At 41.4% G+C, this 25,203-nt stretch overlaps 1 protein-coding gene across 3 annotated transcripts; it reads right to left on the bottom strand.

Annotated features, from left to right (window-relative positions):
• Positions 1-254: 254 nt before the first annotated feature.
• On the bottom strand, positions 255-25,203 carry LOC110980323 (protein HID1-like). Of its 3 annotated transcripts, none has more exons than XM_022236905.2 (19): positions 24,914-25,203; positions 22,788-22,937; positions 21,882-22,043; positions 20,870-20,896; positions 18,050-18,157; positions 16,903-17,071; positions 16,363-16,420; positions 15,885-16,095; positions 15,332-15,445; positions 14,845-15,019; positions 14,068-14,219; positions 13,539-13,617; positions 12,021-12,185; positions 10,723-10,950; positions 9,822-9,925; positions 9,059-9,301; positions 8,441-8,532; positions 7,848-8,006; positions 255-6,975 (listed from the first exon to the last, which is right to left on the bottom strand). In XM_022236905.2, the coding sequence occupies exons 1-19, from the start codon at positions 24,977-24,979 to the stop codon at positions 6,903-6,905; spliced, it is 2,535 nt and encodes an 844-aa protein (XP_022092597.1). In that variant the 5' UTR covers positions 24,980-25,203; the 3' UTR covers positions 255-6,902. The 3 variants fall into 3 exon arrangements, with proteins under 3 accessions (XP_022092597.1, XP_022092598.1, XP_022092599.1); XM_022236906.2 differs by having other exon boundaries at positions 255-4,266; XM_022236907.2 differs by lacking the exon at positions 20,870-20,896.

The raw sequence follows: 25,203 nt of genomic DNA, 5'->3' as shown, positions 1-25,203 counted from the left end.
CAAAAGCACGCTCGCTCTGGTTTTTATCTTGGTGGCTTTGCCACGGCAAACAACAGTATTAGTTCTACGCAGTTTATAGATCTGTGAAAATTGATCTAAAGTAGTCATAAACCTTCTAATCCTAAATGAAGATGCTAGGTTTGATAGAACATGTCACCGCCTTGAAAACAATAATTTATAAATGTGGCTGTTCTGGGATTCAGATCTGAACACGCACAGAGAAACATCACGAGTCGGCAAACACACCAGTCATCTTGAGTGAAGAAGTACATGTTTACTGATGGCCAATATTATATACATATTCCGCACTGAGACAAACCCTCCATCACCATGACACAAAGAATATTAACAGCTTTGAAAAAAAATACCTTAGTCTTAATATGATAAAAGAGAGTGACAGGATAAAGCAACAGTGCCAAGTTGGTTGTGGCATTATGTACATCGTGTAGCTCCTCTACCCAAACCAGATAATAATGGTCACACAAGTTACTTTTAGGACCCTGTTTCTGTATTACACATGAATGCCTTCAACTGCCAAATCGGGTAAGAATTTCACATTTTCCAGCAAAATCACTCCTCACACCTTCATCTGTGTAAAAGTATGACTTCCCAAGCATGTGACTTTAAATTTTGGACTAATACCCGCCTTTTAAGTTAAAAAAATGAAGCAAAAGTGTACGAGTGTCCTGAAAGTAAAGACTGCCAATAGATACCTTAGTTAATCATGTTTTATACTGATAGGAAAACAGCTGAGCCTATGACTGTACAGCCCTTTCAAGTTTCCTGACATGCATGCACATAAAACCAATCGACTGCACATTCATGTACATAAAGCCAATCGACTGCATATTCACGTACAATCACAACAGCCAGGACAATGAAAGTAAACTTCAGTAAGTCAAAAAGATAAATCCGTACCCTAGGCTTAAATAAAGCTTTCAGATTACTTGTGGCAGTTTAAAACAACTTTTCCAAAGATTTCTGATGAATTTTAATACCATTGTTCAGCCCAGACCTACTACAACACTGTAAACAGAACCTATTTAATACATGCTACATACACATTCCAAGAACTTTATAAATCCCTATTCTATACTCAATTCCCCCTTCATTAAATGTTCGTGTAAAATACCACTGTTTACTAGGAACCAAGTTATGCTTCTGCACAGCCAATCTAACTTCAAGGATATTTTCAATACTAATCTATTTTACTTCAGTCTCCTCAAAAGAACAAAAAAATAATCTTTGACATACCACAACTACAAATACATGTATAAAGCTAAAAACTGTCAATACCATTCAGAGCAGTGTCATTTTTTCAAGAGGCAAAAAAAACCAGAACTTTATCTCACAAGAGAATATTTATGCATGTGACTGATGAGGTTGAAGTTGGTTCTCATTTTCCTGGTGAATACTAGGACAGCAGGAAAAAATGGGGATAAGGGGAAGGGAATGAGGAAAACTCCATGGAGTACAGGAACAAGAAGAGGAAATTTCAGGGGCACAAACCAACTCCAACATTACAAGGGATGAGAAAAACTCCACTGAATACAGGAAGAAATCAATTTCGGGACTATGAACCAACTTCAACATCACGTTTGAACCTCATTTTTCATTTCCAAATGTGCACTGCTTACTCGTATCACTGTTGTCGAGTTCATCATAGGCTTTTCACAAGTCTATTCTCAAGTGGCAATCACAAAGCCTTTCACAAAACAAGTCACAAGTGGCAAGGTGAACAATGATGAAGGAATGCTGTTGTCACCATTCAGCTGAATGGCTTCTGATTTGGCTTAAGACCGGATGACTTGTGATGGTCTTGTGATGGACTTGTAGGCACTTGTGATGAACAGGACTATAACATTGCTACTTACTACAAATCATAAATAGACTTTATATCAGAAAATCGTGAATTAAATGTTATTTATGGTGTCACCTAGCATCAGTCAAAATTAAATGCTTCTACTTCAAGAGGAATGTGCCACTCCAAAATAAGGTTGAGTGGAGCAAAGTTCAAGCTCAGATATGTGCACTGCATTGCTGGCATTACAAAAATATTCAACTATCAATACGAACAAGAAAAAGAACGATTACAAAAATCTCCACACGGCCACTACCACAGCTTACTAAAATAGCAAACGTGGTGATTCAATACATTCCGAATTCACAGGTCATCAAATGGAAATGTGTGCTTATTACGAGGGAATAATGTAGCATAACTGATATATATTGAAGCAAGCAGTGTGCTGATTGGACAGTACGGACACGACGCTATTCAATTTGCTGTTTTATTCCACATTGAATCCAACATAGAATTTGCAGTAAAAATTGTTTAACGAATGTAGAACTTTACTTGCAACGGCTAATGACAGAAAATATGATCTGAATGGTCCTTTACATCTTCAGGTAACATCTACAAACCATGTACAGCCAGCTTTATACATACATGTACATGTACACACATCTCAACTACCATGTCAAACTCTATCATCTTCGTTGAATTGCTTGATTACATAATAATGTACATGCCTGGCACAGTGAGACCGAGACAAAAGGGGTTGTTCTGCAGCCAGTGGTTGCACACACACAACACACAAAGTCAACAAAAATATACCATATTGCAGGGATCAGGCAAATTCTGAAAAGCGAATGCACAGTTTGATAGTTTCTTGTATTGAAGTATGAATTTTTGATAAATTCCGATTTTCGCCTTGTGAAACCATGCCATGACATGTCAAGCCAATTCTGTTGGAATGATTTGTTTTATGCTCTGCAACAAGGGAGTAAATTTTCCCCAAGAAACTGGGAAAAGTACTACAATTTGTTTCATCAGAAAAGTGTCCATTTTTGACTTCCCTATCAAACACAAGGACCTTCGCCAGTGGCAAACTTGACAAATAATATTTTGGTAAAGTTTGTAAAGACTATGATTCTGCCTACAGAAAAAGTGTGTGGGATTTTTTTTCCTAAGTAGCAAAGCCACATCTAAATGGGACAATTTTGAACAAAATAAGAATCTCGGTTCTCTTTTGAACAAAGCATCAACTCTCATTTCTGAATGTGTTTCAAACAACACATACCCCATTGAAATTGGCACTTACCACAAATGAGTCACTGAGCGGGATGGTCACCTTATTAAGTGTTAATGGAATAGTTCAGCTGGGGATGGTGTGCTCTAGACTAGATTGGCCAATGCCTGGCCAGCTGTGTGGTTGGTCAGCTGAGCCACAGGGTGAGGTCAGCTAGCAACCAGCTACATGTAATTTGGTCAGCTTGGCTACCGCTTGAAATAACACACAACTCTATGTGGCTCTATGGGGACTGGCTACAGCCACGGGTATAGACACCTGCGTAGTGTCAAGCCACTGTCAACTAATTTGGCATATGCAGCAAGGTATGAGACGGAGAGAACCCCCCCCCCTGCTTTGTGTTGGTCATTGTCTCGCAGGAATCTGGGGAATTCCTTTTAAACATCTTGGGGGGATGTGTTAAGTAACAATAGTCTGGAATGTGTATAGGGATTGGACATGTTGGGGGGTACCCCTCGGTCTCATTTCTTGCTGGGTATATAATTTGGACACAGGATAAGTGTTCTGTATACAATGTTAATGGCAGGGTTATGCAGGGTCATGCTTGAGACGTTTCTACATATGGGCAGTGATAAAATGTCAACATACATGTAAGTTAGCCACAAACATTTAACTACAGCACAGATATTGCATTTTCTATGACTACTGAATAAAAAAAGAAATCAGGAACAAAAAATACATGTATCACATTAAAAAAATGTGGATGAAGGACAAATTTATCCATGAAGGACAAAACATTTGTGACTAGATGTTCGATTACTGGCCAAACAGCATGAATTTTTGAAATTTCATGTCCAAAAGGAAAAAAATATGTTCAAATATGAAAATCTGACGACCTCCTGTGAATTGAATGAGACATGGGAACCAGTGATTTTCTGTTTACTTCCCATCTTCTGATTGGTTGAAGTGGTTCGGGGGGGGGGGATTGGGAAAATATTTGCACATGCAATGTAAGCGGGGGATAGCCAGCTGGGAATAAATTCCATGAAAAAGTCTGCGACTTTGAGTCATGAAATCGTGGCATGCAGGTTGGACATAAAACTGCCAGCAAAACCGCACAAATAAGCGAGAATAGTTTACTTAGCACTCCTGTTTGTACGTTTGTTTGCTTTTTCAGACGCGCTGTATCTCAAAGAGGTGGACGTCGGTGTCGTACCAGATTGGCGGATCCAAATTCCTTTGAGCGTGAGCAGCAGCGTGTGATGAGAAATAGTTGTAAGCGTTAGCAAACAGCATGGAAGTAATGTGGTAGTTAGCTTGGTTATTGACACAGACCACTCAAGCAATTGTTAAAAGCCATCACGAGTTGGCAACATTTAAGTTATGCACATGACCTATGCACTCCTGTGACTACGTGTCCAGTAATAGACTACCGAAGTGTGACATCACTGTGAACCAGAAAGTGCAGTGCAAACGAATGGAGTACGTGCACGTGTTGGTTCACGCACTGGTTCTCGCACTAATGCCTTTTACGCACTAACTGTGCACGTGACGTATTCACTTCGGTACTCTATAGGGTGTTGTGGCTTCCTAGAATGCAAGGGCACCTCAAATTGGAGAATGCGTGTGATGTATGCACAAGCAATGTTCCAACTTCAGTAATGGATTCTAAAATTGAATACCAGAGTGGTCAATGTGTCAACTTAAAAGTTCACTTTGAAATTCTGCACACATTGAAACACCTTAGTCACTTTAAAAATCAGAGCAAAATCAATTTAAAGAATTAATACACTGAAATTCTGAGAAATCAGAATGACAGTTGCATATATCCTGGGACGGTATCTCATCTAATAGAATGGCTCAGTTTCTTCAACAATTCCCCAAGTCCCTACGTGGTTTTTAAACATTTACTTATTTCTTTTCTAAAATGCTGCAGATTTGTCACTTGATGCACCATATTTGTGCACATTTTACTCAAATCATCCTCCTCCCCCACAACAGAGAAAGGAAATATCTCTCCAACTGTTTGCCTGACCGGCTGTGACCATCTTCTGAATTACGGCATGGCCCAGGCTATCACAGGCAGGGCGGGAACTTCGTTCTTGAAAGCAGGCAAAGCCTCATTTGCAAAGGGCGCTTGCACTTAGCAAATCAACTTGTCTGTGGGGACATTTCAATGGGCATTGAGGCAAAGACGAGCAGCATCAACGCAGCTGCCTCCGATGCCTAAGTGAAGTTCCTGCTCAGCACAGGGAATAAACACGACAGGCTGATGCCCGTTGTTGTCCTTTAATATGGCTGCTTCTCACATGGCCCTTCCAAAGGACAGGCCATGTGTTGTTATCTTCCCTACAATGAACATACTGAACGATCTTACAAACTGCCATCACCAGAGGAAAGATTCTCCTATCAAAGGGAAAATGTGGTCAGTATTTTAGTATTTGGACCGAAGATATGTACAACTGAAACTGTTATCAGTCACTTGTTAGTAGTACAAATATTAATATTAATTAAAATAAATCCAATTAATTCATATACATCATCAATATTTGATGTTCACGTCCAGATATTCTACTGTTCTCTTTGAACCAACTTATTCAAGTTTACAAGTTTTTCAATCTATGAGGAATCAAGTTCACTACCAAACTTGTAAGTGTTCAAGAAAGATAGTAGAAAATTGCACAAAAAGAAGACACTGTAGTGGTGTTTTTTACATAAAACCTCAATGCACAGACACAGTTGGAACAACTACAATTGCTCCTAACATCATACAAGGTTTGACCAATTTCAAGTAGCTTTCAACGTGACTCGGAGAACAAATTTAACAGAGGTGCTGTAAAAATGGAACATCTTTGGAGAGCCGAGTGTGTATGGCCGTGCCACAAACTGCTTGGCTGTGGCTTGGGACTACAGATAAGTTAGTGATAGTGAATTCCTCAATCAACCAGAAACTTGTGGTATTTCAATCCACAGCCATGCAATTTCGGATACAGCCTACAGAACAAAAACTCTGCAGAGAACCAGCCACAAAGCACTGTACATTTCCTGGCATTTTGGGTGGTAACCAGTTTTTTTCTGAGCTGGTGAGTTTTAAAAATGAAATAGTGTTTAGCTAAGCAAGCATTTTCTGCGCTAAGCAACTTTATGCCTTTGACAGCTCCAAAAAATCAGTCCAGGCCTGGCTACAATGTCCTGGAGCCGAGGCAGGAAGTAGTACCCTGTGAATTTACAGACTAAGCAAAAATTAGCTGGGATCCTTGGGGGGCAGCCACACAGTGCTAATAAAACACACAAATTCTATAAGCACTGAAAATTTGTGCTTAGCAAAAAAGGTTACCACCCAGACTACTACCTATGCAAGATATGTTGTTTGATTGGTCATGAGCCTATTTTTTGCTTGATGCACAAATTTGCTACGTAACACATCCTGCTTAATATTTTTATAAAAATGCACACCAGTTACACATATGAGACATTATATGATGCTTTAACAGGTAACTGGTTTTCTGCAAAGCGTGTATTTGTTCTCAGCAGGTTTGTGGGCTCCGTAGCTCTGTAACTGGCCCTTACACCAAAGGGCAAAATTTGAAAGCATTGCCGAGCCCTCATAAGTTTCTTTAGAATCAGAATCTGTGCTCATTTCCCGTGAATACGAGCAAATAAGCACTAAGAATAGCACAAATCTAACTCCCCAAGTAGATTTCATGATAAATATTGTGACCGCAAGTTAGCATTAGCAAGATGAAACGCACACCAGGCTAGCAACGGATTCCTGTCCAAGTAAGCGCAGCCTTTCATTGACCAATAGGCAATGACATAAGATCCACCTTAGAGTTACAATGCATAAAGAACGGAATGCACGAATGGTCTCTCCTAGCTGTCCTTAATTCGTTGGACCTCAAACAGCTTGACGCCTGTATCGTACCAAATCGGCGGGTCCACATTCCTAAAAAGAGGAAACCACAAATTGGTCACAAGTACAAGATACAATTTATGAAGTGACAACTTCCACAAGATCTCGGCCGTCCACACAGAATCTAAGATGGAGGAGAGAATGTTAGTCCATGTGAAATCTCAACTCGGGTCACATATCCATTCACTGGTAGCCAGAGCATTTAGGAGCCATCTCAAATTTGTCTGGGACAAGTTGCAGCCGAGTTGTGGACACTGTTGCTGGTGTAAAGGTGTAGAATTTTTATAATGACTTTCCGTCAGTCTTCCAGCAATGAGGAAGTTTATTTATGTGTGTCCCCTCAACTGTGGTTTTGAGGTTTGGGCGAGGCTAGCCACTCAAGGTCATAGATAATACTGTAGAGTAATTGTGGTGTATTGCTCCATAGCGAAACACAGACCAAGGAACTGGCTTATAATGGGCCCTCTGGCCAAAATGTAAACAGTTCTTCAAAGCTGATAAGTTGCTAATGAAAATTTGTGCGGACCTGATCCAGGACAAATGCAGAGCTTCTTGTAGGCAAAGTAAGTGATTCTACCCACAACTTGCCCGCGACATGTCCCAGACAAGTTTTGAGATGGTTCCTCAAGGGAATGCAGTTGTCACATTTCATGAACACAGACAGTGACTTGACCGAGACCGAATGACTCGTGATACATGTGCAATCCACCAATCATGACTTAGTAACAGACCCTGCTCTGTGTAAACTCACATGCAAGCAAACACGTAACGCTTCATTCCGACCACTACAAGCTGCCCACCTAAGACTGGAAAGACAGACCATCTCCAGACACATATGCCACATAAGCCATCTCTGGACCAGCCAGATTTTTACTGAAAGAGAGGAGTCAAGTTACAAGACATACCTGAGGTAGATGACTCCCCACATGTAGGTGCGGAACCACAGAGTGGTGCCACTGTTGGCCTGATACTTGCGGATCAAAATGGGGTGGGGTACCGGCAGCAGGCCCACCAGCGTACCGTGCTGAAGAAACTTCAGTATCTCAGTCTCGTCGGTGAGGCCCCTGTAGACCATAAAGTCATGCACATTGTCATGGCTTAACAAAAGACAAGGACACCAGTCGCAATGCTGAAACAAATTAACTCCACAACTACTTATGGGTTAAGTAGTATGCACAGAAAATGTTTCCACAGCATCAACAGGTTACCAGCCACATCATGTTAATATATACCTCTTGTGACTGGTTCCCTGCAAAAAACTGCCGAGCCGTATTTTCTGCAATTTGTACAACTGTTAGCAGAAACGTGGGGCCTACTTTATGGTTCAGTTAAACAAAAGTGGGGCATCTTTTCTCACGATAGCTGAAAACTTGCAGTTAACATACAGGTTTGCAAGGGCAAGTGGATTTGCCCAAAGCTTGGATTAAGCAAGCTCTTTTGTCTTCCCCCATACCCCCCCCCGAGGGCAGCGGTTCAGAGCATGACTGAGGGGGCTTACTTGTCAATGCAGATCTTCTCCACTTGCGGTACCAGGACCTGTAGCAGACGCATGATGGTCTGCAGTGGCAGCTTTTGCTTCCAAGATTGAACCTGCAGGAGGAGTTTGGACTTTAGCTGGTTAACAATGCTAAATGGAATACCACAAACCAGTAAGGTATTTGAATGGCCCGAAGACGCCTACGCAGAACTACGTATGGGCCTGGAAGGTCTGTTTAACCCTAACAGTCCCATATCGTCCGATTTCAAAGTGATTAAACATACACCCTAGGGGGTTAGGGAATAATCTTTCTTTGTTCAGCGGTACATGCACATTAGTTCACATGAAGTTTATACGGCATCTTCTAACAAATTGAAAAAAAAATTCATTGGCTATATTTACAAGTAGTAAATAAACAACGAAATCAGCTGATCCATGGACAAATTGCAAATCTGAAATTTTATATAGACTGTGTTTACAATGTATAACTTCCAAAGATCTGAAAGAATTTTTAATCAAATAAGAAAATTCAACCCTGTTCAGCTACATTTTCATATATGACTACAAAATGAACAAAACGGCATGCCTTTGTTGTGCTTTTCTAAGGGAATGTATCAATTTTCAAACGGGAAGACGTACCCAATCAGGACTCGGTCTCCAGTCCCCACTAGTGCTGCTGGCCGCTGTACTAGACACCGAGGAAGTCCTCTGCATGGCCAGGGCCCGGTGCTCCACAGCCTCGGGCTGGGAGCCGATGGGGACAGCCTGGGAGCCGATGGGTCCCGTGGGCGAGGGCGACCCCAGGGGGCTTCCGCCTTCTGCTGCTGCCTTCTTGTCATCAGTTGCGATGCTCTCCGTGTCGCTGGCTCCCTGTGATGTCGCCTAACGGACAGATTGTAAAATCGTAGACGTTGGTGTGTGACTATGTCCAGAGACAGTGAAAATATCATCTTCAAGCAAACCCTGGCTCTCTATTTTGTAGCACAACCTAAGCGCTTTGTGTTGTATCCTTTAGTCTTTGAGAACATGCATGAAGTCATCTAACCTCAATATTTCATTTACAACCTGCGTTTTGTCTTTCTTTCAAAGAACTGTTCAATGACTGTCAGTGTTTCTACCAAAAATGTATTGCTTAACCTTGCATAGGCTACGTGCATGGTCATAAACCAAGATGACTTTGATCACACCCAAATCTTTTATCCAAAGCTAGAGGCTTCATCTTTGCCCCCTGGGAATCCATGCAGACAACAGACGTAGCCACACGTCTGGAAGCCTGTTTCAGACATGATCGATATCTGACCCCGGGCACCATCCTTGTCAATCTACAACCTGCAGTTCATGTTTGACCCAGGGCTATGATGTCAACAGAAAAGCAAAGCGGCTCTAGCTTGTTCGCACTTACCCCAGCGGTGGAGGTACCGTCAGCTTTGACCGCGTTGCCCGGCCCAGTGCTCAGCACCTCTCCAGAGGGGGTGACTTTGGATGTCTCAGTCATGGAACCAAGACCTAGGAAAAATGTAAATCCCAGCAAATGGGTCCAATGAAGGCTAACTCTTACAGCCGTGAATGTCATCCACAATTTTTTCTACAGCGTAAGAGTAGAATTTATTTCGGCTTTCGGTAGGCGACTCTCTTCAAGATGATGGCCGGGGTTTTGTACATCTGCTTTGCATGCTAGTACCCTCGTCTCAAGATATTGTATAAAACACAATGTAATATCATACTCACATCCTTCGAATAAGAACATTCCAGTGCTACACAGAAATTGAGGGGGGGGATGTGTCATCAAAATGAGCCAATTTGCATTTGCAAAGCAAGGTCGTTCGGGGACAAAGCACTTGAGTAAGTCTGTGTAGGGACGCAATGATAGGGCAAACTTGGCTCTCATGTCCAAATGACCTCAGATGCACTTAAGTTTGGGCATGTACAGTTAGAATACCGAAATGGCTTAGTGTTCAGTGTTTGGATATTGGCGAGACATCAGAACCAAAGTTTTAAGAAAAGAAGCTTCACAGAATAGCAACATATTGGAAAAGAAGACAAGACTGCCACTGAACAACTCATCTAGATCTTGAACGACATCTACAAGGTCTAATTTGAAAGAAACTCTGCCAAATCAAAATCTGAAAATCAACTTTGCCTGCGAAGTTACACCGTCTTTGGCATTCTGTAAAACAGCGTCTGGCAAATTGGAATGCCCAGGTCATATAGGTGTATAAAGATCAAAGAATAAATACATTGTGCGGCTGACGTGTCAAGGACCAGGCCCTTATATCGGGCTCCATCAATGACTCTTGACAAACCTGGGGTGGCCAGGAGCGAGGCCTTGAGGGTGCCCGGCTCAGCGTCGACGGGCGGCAGGGCCCCCTCCATGGTGGTGGGTACCACGTCGTCTGTCGGTGGGGTGGGATTGGTCTTGCGCCCTCGCTTGGCCAGGGCCTTGGAGATGGAGGCTTGGTCGCAGGGCAGGTTGGCCAGCTGGTGGAACACGTTGCGCTTGCGGATGATGGTGTAGACTAGATTGGAGTTGCCTGGATGTCAGAAGATTGACAAAAATCACGATATCATCTTGACGTAAAAATTTTGGATAAGACAGATGTTTGTCGCTGAGCATAAACTGAGATATAAAGTGAACATTTCTTAATAAAATAAAATGGGGTCAAAGATGACAGTTTTTGAAGTTAAACTCAAAAATTTGAGGTGGCTTAGAAAACTGTAAAACATAGATCTAAATATAATGATACACAATTAAAACTGACCAACATATGTATCTCAAAAAGTGCCAAACTTCCAATCCTTCATGCTCACTGTTTCTTCAACTTCTTCTAATGCCAAGGTCAACCTATTACAAAGATTTTAATTTTCTAGCAAACAGGGGAAATATGAGAGAAAGGAACACACTGACATTCTGTTAACCACTTCCTGCCGGGCGACCTGTTTTCGGGTACATAGGCTTTATATGCAGAGCCAGGGAGCCCGGAACTGGGACAAAAGAGTTGGGCCTTATAACAAAAGACCATGCTCAGCACAAAAGACTGAGCTACTGGGCATTACCCACATTTTTTCGCTCTCAATAGTGGAGATAATCCAGCCTTGTTTTGAAACAGTATACTAGGTTTGAGGCATTTAGAGCAAGCAGATTACCACCAGGGACAAAAGCTCTCCACCACCGAAGTGATGAGCCACACAGCACAGCTGCATGCTAATCTGGCCCCTATTGAAAAGAGGTCAGCAGTGCACTGTGCCGGTTTCGGGAACAAAAGAATCTTACGTAACACCGCAAAATCTGGGCTCTTTTTCCAAGGTTGCAGGCCTTGCTGAAATATTCAGGAGTCAATGAATTTTACCTATCAGCTTTAGAGTAGTGCCCAAAGAGTCCTTCATTGGGTATAAACGGCCATTAAATGAAATGATGAATTTTTGAAGAATTTTGAAAACAGAAAATCTTGAAGAAGACCCGGAATCTTGTCTTGCTCAAGAAAAAGCAGCAACGAGTGGTTAATAAAAGACCTGGTACATCTTTATATTATGACTCAATCATATAATGCAAACTTTTATCAAATTCTCCCTTTGTTTTTGTTTTTTAAACAATCCATCTTACCGTCAAACTGATACTGTATGATGTTGTTGAAGACCTCCAGGAGGAAGAAGACCAGATGGTGGTTAGCAGGATTGGAGAAGAGAAACCATGGGGTGGAGAAGGCTTCCAACAGGTGGAGCAGCTTGTTGGCTGAGACCATGGACAGGCTCTTCAGGTACGGGGACACTGTATTGAACAGGGGTGAGATGAGGGGATGGATGGATGAAGCAAAAATCACGCAGCATCCAGCAGAGGGCGGTATGACTTGACAGTGATGAAGGACTTTGAGTTTACAGGGCTTTGATCACCCGATAATAATTACCTAATCATAATAAATAATTAACAATTATTATGATAATAATTTTATTACCTAATAATTCTCTCCAAAATGACCCTTAGCCTTTTTTGAGGCATGGCCAACACAACAGGAGGGTGCTATCTGAAGCAGGTATATCTGGGGTGAACAAAAGATTTTACCCAAACCAAACAGCACCCTCTAGTGTTCGTCATACCTGAAATAGGGATACGGATCACATGAATCCTACACTGTGTAAGGGGCAAGTCCAAAAAAAAAGGCCCCTCTCTGTCCCAAACATAACTCCACATTTTCTTTCATTACGTAATCATCACAACGATTAATTAGGCAAACATTCGGGTGTGTATTCTCCATCCAGATGCCGAACAGGAGAATGAAAAATGCTGCTATCCAGTAATGTCTTTACTCTCTTGTACTGTCTTTGAGAATCTATGAGAGTACAATTTTACAGTTACTGTTTTTTTTATTTTCGTCCAAGATTTAGGTATTGTCAGTCTACTTTTTATCATAATGCATTCCTGAATACCTGTACATAAATATTACAGAATTGGGAGAATTTACTTCTACACAGCGATTAATGTTTAGTTGTCCTTTTTAAAATATTCCTTTATTATATCAGCTTAATGTTTTAAGCTGCACTATTGTCTTTAATGTGTGTTATAGTTTCGTTACTGTTTCTTGCACTCTGAACTATTTATGTGTGATGTACTTTCTTACATTCTTTCTAAAGTAACTTTTCAAGTTGTCACCTGGGACCTGCGAGAGACCAGTTTTTATAAACTGAACGGGTTTCCCAGTGTAAATAAAAATAATAAAGGTGAAACTTCGTTACATATTGGACATAGCGGGTGCCAAACCATGGACTTGCCCATGAAACGCAAAAAATATATCAATGATTAATTCCACAGAAAGTTGGAATCTGAGCTAATATTGTACCCCTGTGGTAAAGAAATCACTACGAGATTAAATGAAAAGGAATCTCGGGTAGAAAGGCTTCTAAGAAGCTTGCTAGCTGATGCACAAAACTCAAGTAAACGGAGTAAACGGCCAATGTTTAAGGAAAAAAAGGAATGATTCCACCAAGCTTCCATGTACCCGAGTTCTAACACACTCGTGAATGGACTATACAAAGCACATTTCCAAGGCCAACAAATAGCATCTGCACAGAGGAGTCATTCGTTTACACATCAAAAGGTCCGTTTCCTCAAGGGGAAATGCCTTACCATTTACAATAATGGTGAGCAGGCAATCATACAATGGAGCAAGTCTTTGGTGGCCAGAGGTGATGATCTTGTGAAAAACCTGCAAACCAATCAACAGCCAAAAGGGAAGCATTCATAAAGTGAACAAAAGGCAAAAGGACGACCTTAAAAAGACAGTAAATCAGAGATGAGAGGAATTAGGAGTAAAAAGGCAAAAAAAGCAAGAAGAGGAGAAAGATGGCGGCAAGAAAAATGACTGAGTTATACATTGGTGAAACTCGGCGCCCGCTGCAGCATTAAGAGATGGGAACACTTGGGACATGTCCTGTAATCACAAGGCAACTGACGGGAACTTGCTATAAATGATAAAAAGTCTCATGAATTGTTCGGCCAACGACCTTCAAAAGGAAATCAGAGATAGTGAAGACAGGATGCGAACAAATTGTACAGATTAGAAAAACACTGAAATGACACTGTCAAGGATGTTCGATACAGAAGAAAAGTTAAGAATGAAAATGCGGGAAAACGTGATCAGAAAGTAAGGACTCACAATGATGAGGAAGTCGGCATGTGTACCAGTGAATACGGGAATGTCCATGGGCACTCGAACACTGTAGGGCTTGTTGAGCCTGACGCCAAAGTTACGCTCCCCGCTCAACAGCAGCAGAATGAAGACCCCTATGTGCATCAAGCCAACTCGGGCTAGAAAACATGCGAGTAGATGGGAAATAACATTAACGAGGGCAATGTGAGTTGATAACCTTAAAGTACAATGTACACCTTTCAAGTCAAAATGTGGTCTACCTGTGCTCAAATTCAAACCTGGTGGGAACTGAAATACGATTTTGTTGGTTCGAGAAAAATCTGTGTCACTGGGACGTTTTCTTTACTTCAAACTGACAAAAAATGCAACTCTGTGCATGGACAATTTGGTCAAGTAGGAATGAGCAAACCTCTTTTGAGTTTGCAATGACTGTATGCCACGATTTCACCAGAAATGGCTCACAACTGAAGAATATCTGTTAACTTCAGCCTGGTTTGAGAGAGGTAGACCACTTCCATTCCCCAGAGTTCTCAGATGGTAATGCAATGACGGCAAACATTTGGGAATAATTTCAACCTTTATTTCTATACGCGTAATTTGATCACTTTACTAAAATAAACAATTAAGTCAGCAATAAATTTCACTTTCAACTTACAATTTGTTGTGTTTGGCGCATTCTCCATCAAGAAAATGACAACACAAAGCAATACTTCAAGCTTATTTCTATCCCTAAATCTATTCACAAATGGCAGTTTTGGACCTGTTTGTGAGACACAAACTCACACTGGTCTGCTCTGGCATCGTTCAGGTGGTAGAGGATTGGGACCAGCACCTCCAATACGTCACTGCTCTTCAGGACATAGAACAGAAACTTCTTGTTGTGGTCGCACATCTTCCAGAACAGGACCAACAGCTCCTGGTGGAAGGCGATCTTCTTGGTGGACCCTGGCAGGTATGTCTACACCGGACAAACAGTTGAGTGCATGAGTGAAAAACTGCCACTGAACACGCAGCAACCATTCAACATGACACTATTCTGATTCCGGGGATAGTTGAGGAAAGCACTTATTCCTAGAGCCTCAACCCCCCCCCCTTGGCCTTGTTTTTTCTGTTTTGCGAACTTTCCATGCACCCAACCTGGCTCCTCTAGAAAGCCATCATTAGAGGGTACGACTGAGTCAAGCAGCGTGCATCTTGATAACTGGGGCGACATAATGCCATTAAGAAACTAGACCCCAAATTCTAAGCCTGTGAGCCCTCCGGCCAGTACCTGAATGAGAGGGTTGTTGAGCAGCCTGGTCAGTCCCTTCAGGATAAAGTGGAAATCCTCCTCACGATGCACTCGGGACAGGTAGTTCACAAATAGGTTCTCCACTACACCACCCTAGAGACAACGACAAAATATCTCTGGGGTATGTTGCACTTAAAATGACACTATGTCGCAATTTCTGACCAAAGATGTAGAAATGCATAGGGTACTTAATATTTGAGGCAAGTATTACACAACAAGAGCTAGGCGGGCCAGATTTTTTGCTCAAAGTAGGCCTTGGATGTTTTCTCAGAGGAAGAATTTTAAACAGAGATAATTTGTTCTACACCTTGAAGGTTAAGCTTAACCTCTATGGAAACATTACAAGCCAAGTAGAGTCACAGTGTGAATGTAAAAATTTGAACTCATTAAAATTTGCTGCAGTTTTCTTTGCGTCTTGTAACTTCTTTTTTTCAAATGAAATTCATGCTCTTTGGGCAATGCAGCAGATCATCTACTTTCTTAGAGTTTCCAACCAATGCTTCTGGCAATTTTTTGCAGTCTACTTCCTCACCTCATTCCCCTCGTCTGCTGCGTCGACAGTGGGTGGCACCTGACCGTGCACGTTGTCGTGATCCAGCGTCACCACCAGGAGTTGGGCCGCGACTTCCACAACAGGCTCCCGATTGTCAGCAAAGAGGAGGTGGTTGTAGGGCACGCCGTAGCCCACGGGATCGTAGGCACAGACGATGTTCAGGAGGGAGGTAAAGAGAGGCAGAGCGTGCCTGGGAAATTAGAAATGGAAAAATCTTCCTCAGTTCTGGGGGAGAACCTCAATTCTAAATGACAGCAATATCCTTCACATCCTGCACAGCGACCCATCCTTTGACTTGACCCGTTAGGACCTGCACCACAGTAGTAATTCAACATTTAATCCAGAAAACCACAGTGCGCTATCAGGGTTTCAGGAATACTGTAATAATACATGTATGTCTGTTAAGCTGAGCGTGAATGTTTATCTTAACGCTGATTACATCAAGCAGAAGCTGTACCTGTTATCTGATGAGCAAAAGTAGCTGATCCATTGATTGGGTTGAGAGTGAGCATCACCTAGAAAAACAAACAACGAGGGCGGTATTTGGATATATTATACCACACATCTTGTGGAAATAATGACACCTGGGCTGATCAGGAATTCCTTTTTTGTCTAAGACCGAAATAAAAGTTCAGCATTGGAGCCAACCTCCGATTTCCGGAACACAGCCTGCCAGTTAATGATATCAATTCAAGCTCTACGCCAGGGATATTAATTTCATACCAGGTGTTGCCCCCTCAGTCTGCACTTGTAAGAAGGAAGTCATGGGTTCGAATCCCACCCAAGCAAGTAAGCTTGTGATTCTTTACAACTCTCAGACCACGCTGACAATGCAGTGTGAATACATGCATACATGTGTAAGGGCAAAACCTGGTGTAAAACATCTCGGCAGTCACATAAAAGACCCTATCAATTCGACCACAAAAATAGAGTCACTTTACTTTAACTTGCGGGAAACAAACATCATCAGAGCCCCAAGAGCTTTACGTGAACTTACTGACAGGGGGCAGGTACATAGTCTCTGAGAAGCAGGTCAGAAGCAGCTTGAGGAGCTCGGTCCGATTCTGGTCCAGCAGGGCCGACTGGGGAGGGGAGTTAGCAAAGCCCACCCCGGCTTCCCAGATGTACTCGCAGCTGTCGATGGACTGAAGATCTTCGTGATTGTCCTGGGGATGTAGGAGGAAATGCAAAAGGAAAACATGTTATTGTTTCAGTGAGCAAGGGTCCACTCTGAGAAGCTGTTTTTATCGAAGCCAGTTGATCAACCGATGGTAAATGTGTATTAGGCACCTGTGGATTACTACGGGCCGTTAGATCTAAAAGGTGAAGTCTGATGTATGGACCTTGGAAAAACTTGGTGGTGGTACATGTATATTTTGTGAAGTTATTTAAAATAAAACCCTACACCTGTATACATGAACACTTTGATGTGAAATGCACATGGCAATATATTTCATCAGATCAAAGAACCATGCAAAAGGGTAATTTAACCCTAAACCCCTTGGCCGTTTTGTGAGGCACCTTCCATCCTTCAAAATCTTCCGATTATCCATGATGCAAAAAAAAATGCACTCATCCATAATCCTGCACAATCCTCCAATATTTTTTTAATATACATGTAGTCCATTGAGGAGTGCCCACTGCCTCAATCCTTCAAAATCCCCTGGCAATTCCTGTCATTGTGTTTAGGCAGCGTGAATGGTAGGCCCTCTCCAGGAGCAGTATATAGGATTTATGCAACACAAGGCCTAACCCACAACCTTGACACAGTGCATCCTTCGCAATCAGCCACACTGTTTTGTCATCCTTCCTCAATCCTCCAAAATCCTCCAAAACCACTCATGGGATTCTGGAGGATTGAGGAAGGCTTGGGTTAAGTGAATAGGACATCGTAGCATTGTTTTGCATTTTGCTGAAATGACCAAAGGCAAGATGTTACCAAAAATCCCTAAATCAGAACTGAGGTAACAATAACACTTCACTCATACTTCAGAGCCAAGAAATGACCTGGCCACTTCAATCACTGACACTGGGAACTTCTCTTTGCACAGCCTGATGTTTCTGAGCAAAACTGATCCTCCGAACAAAGTTGTTAAATATAGCGTCTAAAACCAAAAGGTGAAAGGACAACGTAACATTCTTACCGGTCCCGATTTCTTTGTGGTGGAAGCCACCGTAAAGTCCGGACAGAAGAGAAGATCAGCAATAGCATTGAGGAGAGACTGTGCCAAAGGGAGTGATTCCTCATCGCTCTGTGAGATGAAAAACGTTGTCTACAAAGATCAGATATTCGTGATAATGTTGAAACTGTTAGGGTTACGTATTCTCAAGCTACTGACAATCAGTTAATGGTTAGTAACTCTTCAACCTACATCAGGAAGGAAATCTTAAAGGAAAAGCAGTTAATTAGAGGCACAGACTGAGATCACGTGGCAAAGCAAGATGAGTAAATTTTAGATTTTGGGGCATAATGTGCAGGACGACACGACAATACCATCATTTTAACTTAGGAAAGTACACAATAACATGTTGACACTGAAACACAGAACTACATATTTCAAACAGAATAATTTTCTCAAGTACAATTTAGCAATCATCAGTGCTGCACGTAGAACAATCATCATACACTTAGATGAAAATCAAAATTGGATATTTATGATGTTATGGTAGTTATGCTGCTAATATTAACAGTAAATCAACTACATGTATACATCCATTAGCACTTCTTATTTTTATTTTATTTTCCATTATTTTTATAGGTCAACTCGTGAAGAGCAGCAAAGTCCAAAATGGGAATATGTTTGTATGCAGGCCAACACGGCAAAGTGAGCCAAATCAAACAATTGAATATGCTCAGCAAAAGCAAATATAACACAGGAACAGCTTTGGAACCAACCTAACAGAATCAGCAGAGCACTGCGGCAGTGAAAAATGCGTTCCGACAGCTGGCATTGATTCAGCCATATATCATGTAGGTGGAGTTCACGAACATGTAAAAGTACTCGCAGATGCTTTCTAAAAAGTGGTTCATTTAGTGGTCGTAAAGGTGCTTCCTAAAGAATTGACAATTCTATTTGAACTGTGTTTAATGGTGGCCTCTCTCTTCTCTGAGTCTGTCTGAGGATATTGCTCTTAACAAGTACATGTGCACGTCATGCTTCTTGATTTGAACTTACAATTAGACGTGGAAAATCTGTCAAATTAATCCAACATCAATCACAATTAACAAATGACCGACGGATAGGGAAAGTGGAACAGAAGTTTTAGTTCAAAACACACACAAATATTAGCTGAGGTTTTTTAAGTAATTGAACTTTTTTAAAAATCACAAAAATCCAGCATTCAACCTCGTAACCATGGAGACGGGGCAGATCCTCTATATGAAGCTATCGTCAAGATTTAAAAAACAGGTGAGAAACACAAGAAAGTTCATGCAGGGTTGAATTTGTTCAGGTGCCGCAGTATATTCACAGTGCAAGGTATTCCTTACACTCACATGTACATGTACATCCAAAGACTAAATGTTCGCAATCGCTCCTGATCACATTACTGTACATCACCAATGCAATGAACTAGTCCACAATTAAATGAAACAGAACACTGCACTACACCAGGTAAAAATGAACTGATAAGCATATGGAATTACTGGACCATACATTAATGTCACACTGGACCAAATGACGTATAAGTAATTTGAAAAAGTGAACTCCTGTTACACTACGTATTTAAGCCTAGCTTTGAAGATTGCACCGTGCAGGCAACAAAATTACATGTGGACCTGCCTTTGAAATTATAATTTCTGTTGTATTGTACAAACTGAACTTTTTAAGAAAAATTTAAATACTGCTCACAAGGATTGGTAGTTTAGACAAAAATTGGAACTTAAAGGTACAATGTACTTCTTTTCTTTGGTATCCTGTACATGTACGTGTGCCTATTGCTTTAGTGTGCATTTACATGTGCATGTACATGTATATGTAGCTCCATAATGTGCCATGTGGACGCTAAAAGACAATTTTGTCTTTTTTGAAACAAATTCACACAAGTCACCGACAAAGTCAAATGCCCTTGGCTAATAATTGACATGAGCTCAAATGAATTACTGCATTATTTCTACATAGATGGACGTGCTACCGGCAATGCCTAGCATGCCTGGGGTTAAAAACAATGAGCCAGACATGCTAATGAGAAAATGCAACAGACGCATGTTGCGTTGGCCAAGAGTGAAACGTGTACATAAACACAGAGTAGTAAGTGCGGTGTTATGTTTCCCTGATTCAAAACGACTAAGCATGTAGGTGGTGCTCGATTACAAATAATATATTTTTGTTATTAATGACATGCGCAAAAAAAAAAGCATTTGCATTGCATTATGAACTGTATTCCTGAATTTGCTCAATGCAAAATATTCAATGACCAAAACAAAGGTGAGAAAAAACTGAATTTTAGGTAAATTTCCTTTTGGCTTGTTCCTTTTAACATGTCCTGACACAGTCATAAGGTTTGCAAAGTAATTATTTCAGCTTCTCTGAACAAACATCCTACTGATGTACATGTAATCAGACATGCAACTTGGACTTGGACAAAAAACAAAAAATTACGATATTCACAAGACTTTGTACAGTGTTTTTTCAATTTTTAATGTCACGAGCGTGAAGTGACAAACAAGGAAATCAGATGATCCACGGAAAAGTTGCATGCCTGAGTATTGGCATGGTTGAATACAACCAAGTGATTTCAGAATGAACGAGATGGGTGCTGCCTAAGGCACATGCATGAGCATGGTCACAGCAGATGAACTTAAACTTCAAAACTCGAAGCACCCACTAATCACAGTACATGAATGTTTTGTGCAAGAAGGACTAACTTTGTCTTCAATTTTAAGCTTACTTTTACGAATGGTTAACGAACGAAACAATACATAACTTAGTAGATCTGAAAAAAAACAGAAAGAAGAAACTCACAATGTCATCCATCCCCTCGATACCATACTGCAGAGATGAGAACAAATCAGAAAATGGGAAAAGAAGAGGACAAGCTGCAGAAATATCAAAATTGAAGCATGCACAGGAAACAAAGGGTAAAAAGCGTATAGATGATGAATAGTTGATCAAAGTTTGAGCTATCATGCAATGTCTATCAAGCCTCCACCATATGCGGAAAAGACCATAAAATCCACAAGAACAGGCAGGATAGGCTGAGACGTTTTTCAGGCAAAGCTGCTTGTTTGAAAGAGAATGTTATTTTTGTCATTTTATTGCATCGTTACAAAAGTGAACCACGGGGAACTAATACCGTACTTGGTATGTACATGTACGTAGGTCAAACTATAGCTGCACACAGAAGTCTTGGCTGTTGCTGACAGCAGTACGTGTCTACAGAGGGTTTGCATGGCTGCCATCTTGCAGGCCAGTGCTCTTTGTTCCACAGGGTATCCACAAAGGAGGTTTCCCTGCGGAACAAAAGAACAGCCCTGCAAGATGGCTACAACGCAAAGCCTCTATTGAGGATGTAGCCACTTCCCTAGAGACATATGTTCTCACGAGCCACAGCCAAGATGTACGGATACATCTTCACTATCAAATGAGGGATCTTTGGGTTATCTGGAACACAGCCTTGGTACGTAACCAATTATCAATTTGTATGACACATATTAGCTTCTGAGTTTGCTATTTCTGAATATGAACAGGTTGGCAATCAGGTTATATAATGTTCATCTGAAATGTGTCATTTTCAGTACCAAATAAAAGGTCTATCAACTTTTGGGGTAGAGAGATACTTAAGTATGTGACTTTTCAATTTTTGTCAATTACTTGGAAACCTTCTATCTCATTGTCACAGTTGTCCCACTGACAATTGTCACCAGGAACGTTTTAAGTCAACACCAATCTGGCTGCACTACATACCACAATGTAAACTAGTGATGTCTGACACCAGGATGGGTATATTTCCTGAGCGCAGACTGGTCTGACTTACGGACTGTCCAGGCAGGGTGGACCAGAAGAAGCCACGCCAGTCAGGATCCTCAAAGATGTAAGGCAGGATGCGGGTCAGCAGACGGACAGAGTTCAGCACCACCTGTTGGTCCTTAGCAAGAGCGCAGCCGCCCTCAGAGGCCGACACCAGCTTCTCAACCGCCTGAGGAAAAAGTCATTATGATTCAGTAAATACAAGCTCCAACATCTAATCAAATAAAGCGGAGTCAGGTTGCTATAGCGATTGGTACATTCTTTACCTTCTATCTCTGCGAGCCGGGTTCAAATCCTGCCCAAGCCTCTCTGGGTTTCAAGTCCCTTCATTCTGCAGGTTTTCCCCCAAGTTATTTATATGTGGTTTTCCTCCCATCTCTAGAAAATGAGCGTTTCTCCCAAAGCCTCACGGAAGAACAGTTTGTAACGCGTGATGTTTAACCATGACTAAATAAAAATAAAACCTGCCAATGTCTGTGAATGTCACAGTTGGACGCTCTCATAGGCATCACATCCCAAACTACAGAAAGAATGTTTCTGCAGGATTTCATGCAAAGCTACAGATTGTCAGACATACATACAGTTCACATTCCTGTCAACCATTTTGGAAAATTATCGCAACTCATTTGGGCTAAGTACAGTGTATGTTGCTCGTAACACTTCAGGGTGTTTTTTTTTATATTTCACAGTCACAAACCCTCTCTCCAAACTACTACATCTGAAAGTTCAAAATTAAAACAATTTCTTTTGGCATTTCTTTGTGTGAAATTCTACGGACCAGTGAGCAGTGGTCTGGAGAAGATGGTTTGATCCGGGAATCAAGAACAGGTTGTTCTACATGTAACTGAAAAATAAGCGTCCAGATCCGTCACTGGGGTAGTTTTTCAAGGCACATCTTCATGATGGTCTTTACCTTGTAGCACAACGTGGCCAGATTTGACGGTGACTCCTCCCTCAGGGCTCGGATCTCAGCGGCTGGGATGAGGGCAAATACATCTCCCACACTAGTCACTGTGTCGGCCCAGAATTGGTCCCAGAATGCATCGTCCCCTGCTTCAACGGGCTAAAGTGTACACACACACAACCTTCAGAGCTGCAAAAGTGCCACGATCGCATCTTTTCACGTTACACCCATGTCCTTGTATCATGTTATCTGTTCGTAATGAATCTCTAAATCAGTCAGAACTTTTTACAGATCGCCTGTCAATAAGAATGTGTACACAGCTGTTTGTGCTACCTGTCTCCAGTGCAATGTTGCACTGCCATGAAAAACTGTCTGTCATAAAGTAACTGTGGTATTAACGCTGTTCACTGAATTCCACAGGCAGGCTTTTGTATTAACCTTGTACAAAACTTCTGTCATCGTGTTAAAGCCTGTTCATTTGCATGAACCATTTTGAATAGGATGGTGAGAAGAAATGTTAAAGATTTTATCCATCTCTGCAGCATATACAGATATAGGGGGTAGTGTTGCAAACAATCACAAGATCATTTGCAAGACTATTCAGTACACCAGTCACAAGTAACAGGGTGAACACTGACAAAGGAATTTTTGCAGTTCATTTGAATAGTCTAAATTCAGACTGGAGGTCTTGTGTTGGTGTCTGCAAGGTCTCGACTGCAACACTGATAGGGATGCTTGATTAAGGGTAATATTGGAACCAGTTAACCGATAAAATAAAGCGCAGTACCCCAGTTAACCGAACTGAAAGTACTGAAATCCAATCCAAATTTTGAAGAACCAAAAAAATTGGAAAGAAAAAAACAGGAAACAGGGGCAACGTGAAAAATGTGTTCCCTTTTGTCTTTCCAAAAATGCTAGCGTTCTGACATCACAAATGTCTGTAAATCACCGTTGTCTATGTCTATCCGCAATGTCGAATCACAGCATGTGATTTACCATTTTACGGCAGTGAGTACATGTACGTATTGGGTTTAATTTCAAAATTTCTCAATAAAAACTTTCTCTTCACTGTCTTGTCAGTAATTTTTAATGTTATGAGTACTCACACCTATAATTTGGAATCAGTTCCAAATGCGCATTAAACATTCTTGCAGTTAAAGTGCCATTAGGACATTCTTCCCAAAGTTAACCCAATTTTACAGTGCATTTTCAAAACCCAATTATGAGTTTATTTTGTGATTTTCACAAGTGAGGCCAGGTTTAGATTTACATTGTTCTTTATTGGGTACAACTTAGCTTGAGAAAATCAATATCAGAATGCTCGTGACATCTGGAAATTTGCATCTTGTTTTCATTGCGCAGCCTAAGCTGATACCGACAAGATGCGCGCGCCATGTGCGCCGCGCTGTAGCTGTGACGCTATCTATCTTACAAATCTCCCATCCCCCTTCCCCCCGCCTCTGAAAATGGTCGGACCAAAATGCTGAGCAGGCTTGACCATTGGCCGGCCTAACCTATGCGCAATGTGATAAACACAAATGGCATGTACAGTGTAATAGTCATCGGGTGGAAACAAGAGATTGCTGAGTAAACTGTCAAATTTTTTAAGAAATACTTGGTTTCAGTCATGGTCTAAAAACTTCCATTGCACCATTTGGGGTAGGCCTAACAGTGCAGGGCCACTTGCGAATATACATGTACCCCCTAGAATCACTGGCTACAATGTTGGGTCGGTTTGGAGTGACTCCGGGAAGAAGGCAAAAAAAGTCCACATCAGGTTTACGAATTCTCGCGGTCACTGGTTGAACGTTGGTGTGGCGTCACTATACAGAATATTAAAGGCCTAGCCTAGTTACTATAATATGAAGTATAAATTAGTAGTAAGCATACACGTACGGTAGTGCTTATGCAGGTTTACGTGTACAGTGAAGTCTAGTTAGTCATGATGGTTTTTATATAGGCCTAGAAGTGAAATGCGTTACAAGTAGAATAACAGTAACATAACACTACAGACATGACAGACAAGACACAAAAAAGTGACCTTCACACTTCAGGCTGTGGTGTAGGCCTAGTAGTAGTAGGACCTAGTAAAATGTTATTCAGAATCAGATTTTCCGTCGGTATCCTATTTTTACCTGTGTTTTCGTGGTCAGCTGTACAACAGCCTTCCTGAAATTCAGCTTTGAGTCTGTTCCACCCATTCCGAGATGCTCTCTGCGACATCAATTTTTGCGATTTCAGATTATTCAACGGTGAAATAACGAATTTCTCCACGATCACATCAACACGTCCACACTAGTATTGGCAAAATCTACATACTGACACACAGCAGCTTGTTTTATATGACGTCACATAATCGTCGCAGGTCTGGGAACACTTGACATCGCACATAACACAAGTCACTGGTGAATTTACCCGACTATCT

The sequence above is a fragment of the Acanthaster planci genome, linkage group LG07 (assembly GCF_054643075.1).
Source record: "Acanthaster planci isolate LZ-2023a linkage group LG07, COTS_SCS, whole genome shotgun sequence".
In the NCBI taxonomy this organism is placed as follows: Eukaryota; Metazoa; Echinodermata; class Asteroidea; order Valvatida; family Acanthasteridae; genus Acanthaster; species Acanthaster planci.
This window is presented reverse-complemented; position numbering and strand designations above follow the sequence as displayed.

Bases quoted from the DNA above. Each gene is read 5' to 3' on its own strand.
- LOC110980323 (XM_022236905.2), bottom strand. From the start codon at position 24,979: ATGGGTGGAACAGACTCAAAGCTGAATTTCAGGAAGGCTGTTGTACAG. The intron at 15,446-15,884 runs GTGAGGAAGTAG...CGTTGTCTCTAG, and splicing joins CAGCAGACGAGGGGAATGAG to GGTGGTGTAGTGGAGAACCT. The intron at 9,926-10,722 runs GTTTGTCAAGAG...CATTTTTCCTAG, and splicing joins CTCGCTCCTGGCCACCCCAG to GTCTTGGTTCCATGACTGAG.